This window comes from Solanum tuberosum, unplaced genomic scaffold (genome assembly GCF_000226075.1).
Source record: "Solanum tuberosum cultivar DM 1-3 516 R44 unplaced genomic scaffold, SolTub_3.0 scf00028, whole genome shotgun sequence".
NCBI lineage: Eukaryota > Viridiplantae > Streptophyta > Magnoliopsida > Solanales > Solanaceae > Solanum > Solanum tuberosum.
Window position 1 is genome coordinate 886,530 of NW_006238954.1, and position 4,912 is coordinate 891,441.

Genomic DNA, 4,912 nt, shown 5'->3' on the forward strand with positions numbered 1-4,912 from the left:
ATGTACAAATGCCAAGAAGTTGTGGGGAATGCTTGCTAGTGTTGTTGGAGTGGAGGGGCCATTTATACAACTTCAGGACACAATTTACAAATGGTGGAATGCAGATTGTATCTCTAAATTGAAGCCTCTATTTAATGCTATCCCCTGTTTGATCTTATAGGAAATGTGAATAAGGAAGAATAAACTGAAACATGGGGATAAGATGACACTTGATAAAATGGTGGCTGAAATAGATAGAAATATTCATAGAATAGCTATTGTAAGATACCCTTGGCCTAGAAATGTCCCAGAAAAGTGGCCATGCCTAGTTAGATCCCTAGAGGGGTATAAACCATGTATTGTTTTAAGGGTGATCTATTGGAAGGCCCCCAATGCAGGATTCTACAAGTCTAACACAAATGGAGCTTCTAAAGGAAACCCAGGCCCTAGTGTTGGTGGTTTCTATTTTAGGGATTGGAAAGGTGATTTCATATTTGTTGCATCTCATTTTTTGGGAGTAAAAACTATCCTTGAAGCAGAGGCTATGGCATTGCAAAAAGGGCTTCTCTACTATTTAGAAAATCAATTGATTCCTGTTAGTATGGAGATTGACTCTCATATTCTATCAAAGATTTTTGAAGGATCATGGGATGTCCCTTGGTGCATTTGTCCTCTCATTACGAAGATTAGGTGGTTGATGAGGAATGAACATGTGGAGGTGAAGCATGTGTTGACGGAGGGTAACAAAGTTGTTGATTTTTTCACTAATATAATTTTCTTTTTTGCAGGAATAAAAGATAAAGTATTTGAATCATTTCAGGAGGTCCTAAGAGAGGGGAAAGCACGGCTAATTTTAGATGCACATCAAGTTTCTAAAGTCCAAAACAAATTATTTGTCTTGTATGGTAATAAAGGGGTAAAAACTCATGTTGTTACAAAGAAAGTAAGATAAGCAAACGACATCAAGACACTTAACCATATAGAATTGTATGGACCTTAATTTGACTGAGTTTTGAAAGTGGTAATAGCTCCATTGGAGCTCAACCTGTCGGATTATTATCGAATTAGGGGATTTACAATTGTGAAAGGTAAGAAATGGAAGAAGCAATTACTTATCTAGGAGAGGGTATGAATGAATCTGTTGAGTAATTCCCAGTAGGGGTACAGGACATCAAACCAGACTGATGGTGTTTAAACACTACAACAAAATTCACAAATAAGGAGAGGTAAAGAATAGCTACATTCAACTTATAGGAGATTATCTTAACTGAATCAAGTTGAAGAGATCTTCACCGGACAAGATTATATGACGCTAGTGAGAGGTTTCATTATCTGATGTGTAGTGTATCCAAGCTTGGTTTCTTTTCTTGGATCTCATTCTTGGTAAGAAGAACGTAGCTTTCAATTGTTCTTCCTTTACCATGACTCCTACTAATACAAAGGTTGAGATCTTAAAAATAATGTTCGGAGAAGACGGCGAAAGCGGAGGGTCGATGAATTCTCTGAAATTTCTCAGATGTCGGTGAAATTAAAGATGAATTTGTTTCCATTTTGGTCTAGGAATTAGGTTTATTTCCTCTTTATCTTTCCGTATTTGATTTTATTTTGGGGAATTTTGGGCCTGAACCATTTTTGTAATTCCTTTTGTTTCTATATATGGTCACTCTTGGCCAACTTGATTAAAAAAAATCTTTTAATACATATGAATTAAGATTTTCGGACCCTAATACTCCATAATTTAAAATCAAGTTTGCCTTTTCATTCATTCTTCTGAAACTAACATATGCAATCCATAAAAGAATGAAAATATGGACCACACTAGAGATATACGTACATAAAAATATATTGGAATTATGAAGTCTTAGGTTCAAATCTCAATTGATACCTTCTTTCTACTGGGAGGTGTAGGTACCCCCATTGAATTTGTAACCTAAATCTCAACAGAGACCTCGTTGCTAGTGGGAGGTGTGGTAGGTACCCCGTGGAATAAGTCAAGGTGCACAAAAGTTAGTTTCTACACCACGATCAATAAAAAATACAAATCGAAGCAAAGACAAAAACACTAGGTGATTTCTTCCTAATTTTCTTAGCCTTGGTGGCAGAGTTAGCTGTTGGTGGGAGGTGTTAAATATTCTATGGCATTAGTCGGAGTTTGTGCAAGTTCTTATGGACAACACTATTATTGAAAAAAGATATTGGACATAACAACATACAACAAATAAAAGGACCACGTACGAATAAATAACCCCCCATCTACCAGTTGAATAACCATACAAATAAAGAAGGATCACATACAAAAAAGAATTGTTCTCACCGGCCCAATTTATGTGGCCAACGTTTTTGAGTTGACACAAAGTTTAAGAAAAAAATGAAGACTTTTAAAATGCATTTTTTTTATAAAAGAAAAAACCTTAGATATTTGTGTCTTTAAATCATTTCACTAAGAGTAAGTGAAATTCGAAAGTTATGTTATTTCTAATTAAAAATGTAACATTCTTCATGGAACAATCATAAAAGGAAAGGATTCCACATAATTGGGACAGAGGGAGTAGTAAGCAAAGCCATTAAAAACTTCAACATAGCTAGAGTAAAAAAAATCAACTTCAACAGAAAGCATTAAAAGCTTCATAAAATATTATTATCTAAGGCCGAGAGTATGAAAATTCTAAACCATAAAAAGTTTAACAACAACATACCTTGTGTAATCCTACAAGTGGGATCTAGGGGGGGTAGAGTGTATGCATACCTTACTCCGTCCTTGTGGAATTTGAGAGACTGTTTTCAAAATATTACCCATCTCCAACATGATGATTCGGAACTCCCAACTCAATTGTGTCAAACCAAAATAGAAGAATTTTCATATGGTAACACCTCGAATTTGGAAAATGCAATTTTTTTGGGCTGGTGTGTGTATATCTGGGTCCCACTTACGGACCGTAGAAGCTTCTATGGGCCATAGGTGGCAACCATAGGTACAGGGAAATGAAATGTTCAAAAAAAGTCCCAATACCCTTTTTCGGTTTGACAGGATGGTCTGTCGTTCTTCTGACAAGTCGTGGGTAGGTCTCGTAGGTTACCCTAGAGTTAATTAAATTTTAAAACTCAAAGTTGGGTACTACGGATTGCATGTACGGATCGTAAAAAGTCCTATGAACCGTACATGGAATCCATCGAAAATGGGTCAATTTTAAGGTCCCAATAACCCATCGACGATTGACCAGTACAATCTGTCTAATTTAATATGTTAGATTTTGATGTTATTCTTGGTATGGATTGACTACATTCATGTTATGCTTCTATTAATTGTAGAACCTGAGTAGTCAAGTTTCAGTTTCCAAATGAACCCATCCTAGAGTGGAAAGAGGGAAATTATATGCCTAAAAGTCAGTTTGTCTCTTGTCTTATAACTAGAAAAATGATTTCTAAGGGTTGTATGTATCATCTTGTTTGGGTTAGGGTATGGATTCTGAAACCCCTACTCTTGATTCAGTCCCCGTTGTGAATGAGTTTAGGGAAGTGCTTCCCGATGATTTAATCGGTGTTCCTCCCGAAAGGGAAACAAATTTCGGTATGGACCTTCTCCAAGATACGAAACCTAAATCTATTCCTCTTTATCATATGGACTCGAAAGAACTTAAAGAGTTAAAATTGCAATTGAAAGATTTGTTGGATAAGGGTTTCATCCGATCAAGTATCTCTCCATTGGGTGCTCCAGTTTTGTTTGTTCCAAAGAAAGATGGTTCACTTCGTATATCTATTGACGGTCACCAATTGGACAAGGTTACCATTAATATTAAATATCCTCTCCTAAGGATAGTGATTTGTTTGATCAACTACAAAAGGAAAGTTACTTTTCTAAGATTGACCTCCAGTCGGGTTATCACCAATTGAGGATGAAAGAAGATGACATTTTGAAAATGGCTATTCGAGCTCGGTATGGTCATTATGAGTTTTTGGTATTATCCTTTGGCTTGACTAATGCTCCTTCCACCTTTATGAATTTCTTGAATAGGGTGCATAGATAATAACTTGACATGTTTGTGAGTGTGTTCATCAACAATATCTTGATTTACTCCAGGAGTGAGGATGTGCATACCGATCATTTGAGGATAGTGTTGTAAGTTCTCAAGGACCAAAAACTCTTTGCAAAGTTTAGAAAATGTGAATTTTTGTTTAGATTTGTGGCTTTTCTTGGTTAAGAGTTGCCTAGACCTCTATCCACTTAAGATATTCAAAGTTTCTATTACTATAGAAGGTTTTTTGAAGGGTTTTCTTCAACTGTCTCTCCATTGACGACATTGACCCAAAAAAAAAAGGTTAAGTTTGTATGGTCTGAAGCATGTGAAAAGATTTTTCAAGAATTGAAAGATAGGCGTACCTCTACTGTGGTGTTGACTTTATCGAAAGGATCCAATGGATTTGTTATTTATTGTGATGCTTCAGGAGTTGGTCTAGGGTATGTTATTATACAAATTGAAAAAGTTATTTCTTATGCTTCACGGAAACTTAAGATTCATGAAAAAAACTACCCCACCTATGATTCGGAACTAGCAGCAGTTGTTTTTGCCTTAAGATTTGGAGGAATTACTTATATGGTGTTCATGTTGATGTATTTACCAACCACGAAAGTTTGCAATATTTGTTCAAGTAGAAAGATCTAAATCGTCGCCAAATGAGGTGACTTGAGTTACTAAAGGATTATGATATGAGTGTCCTTTATCACCTTGGCAAGACGAACGTGGTGGCGAATGCTCTCAGTCAGCTATCAATGGTTAGTGTTGCTCATCTTGAGGATGGTAAGAAGGAACTTGTTAGAGATATTCATAGATTGGCCCTATTGGGTGTTCGGTTGGTTGACTCTACCAAAGGCGGTGTTATGGTACATAATGATTCAAAATCGTCTTTTCTGTTAGATATAAAAACCAAGCAAGGT

General features: G+C 36.1%; 1 protein-coding gene across 1 annotated transcript; it reads left to right on the plus strand.

Annotated features, from left to right (window-relative positions):
- Positions 1 to 217: 217 nt before the first annotated feature.
- On the plus strand, positions 218 to 931 carry LOC107059615 (uncharacterized). The gene is made up of 2 exons (XM_015306322.1): positions 218 to 719; positions 768 to 931. Exons 1-2 carry the CDS (start codon positions 218 to 220, stop codon positions 929 to 931), a joined length of 666 nt encoding a protein of 221 aa, XP_015161808.1.
- The last annotated feature ends 3,981 nt before the right edge of the window (positions 932 to 4,912 follow it).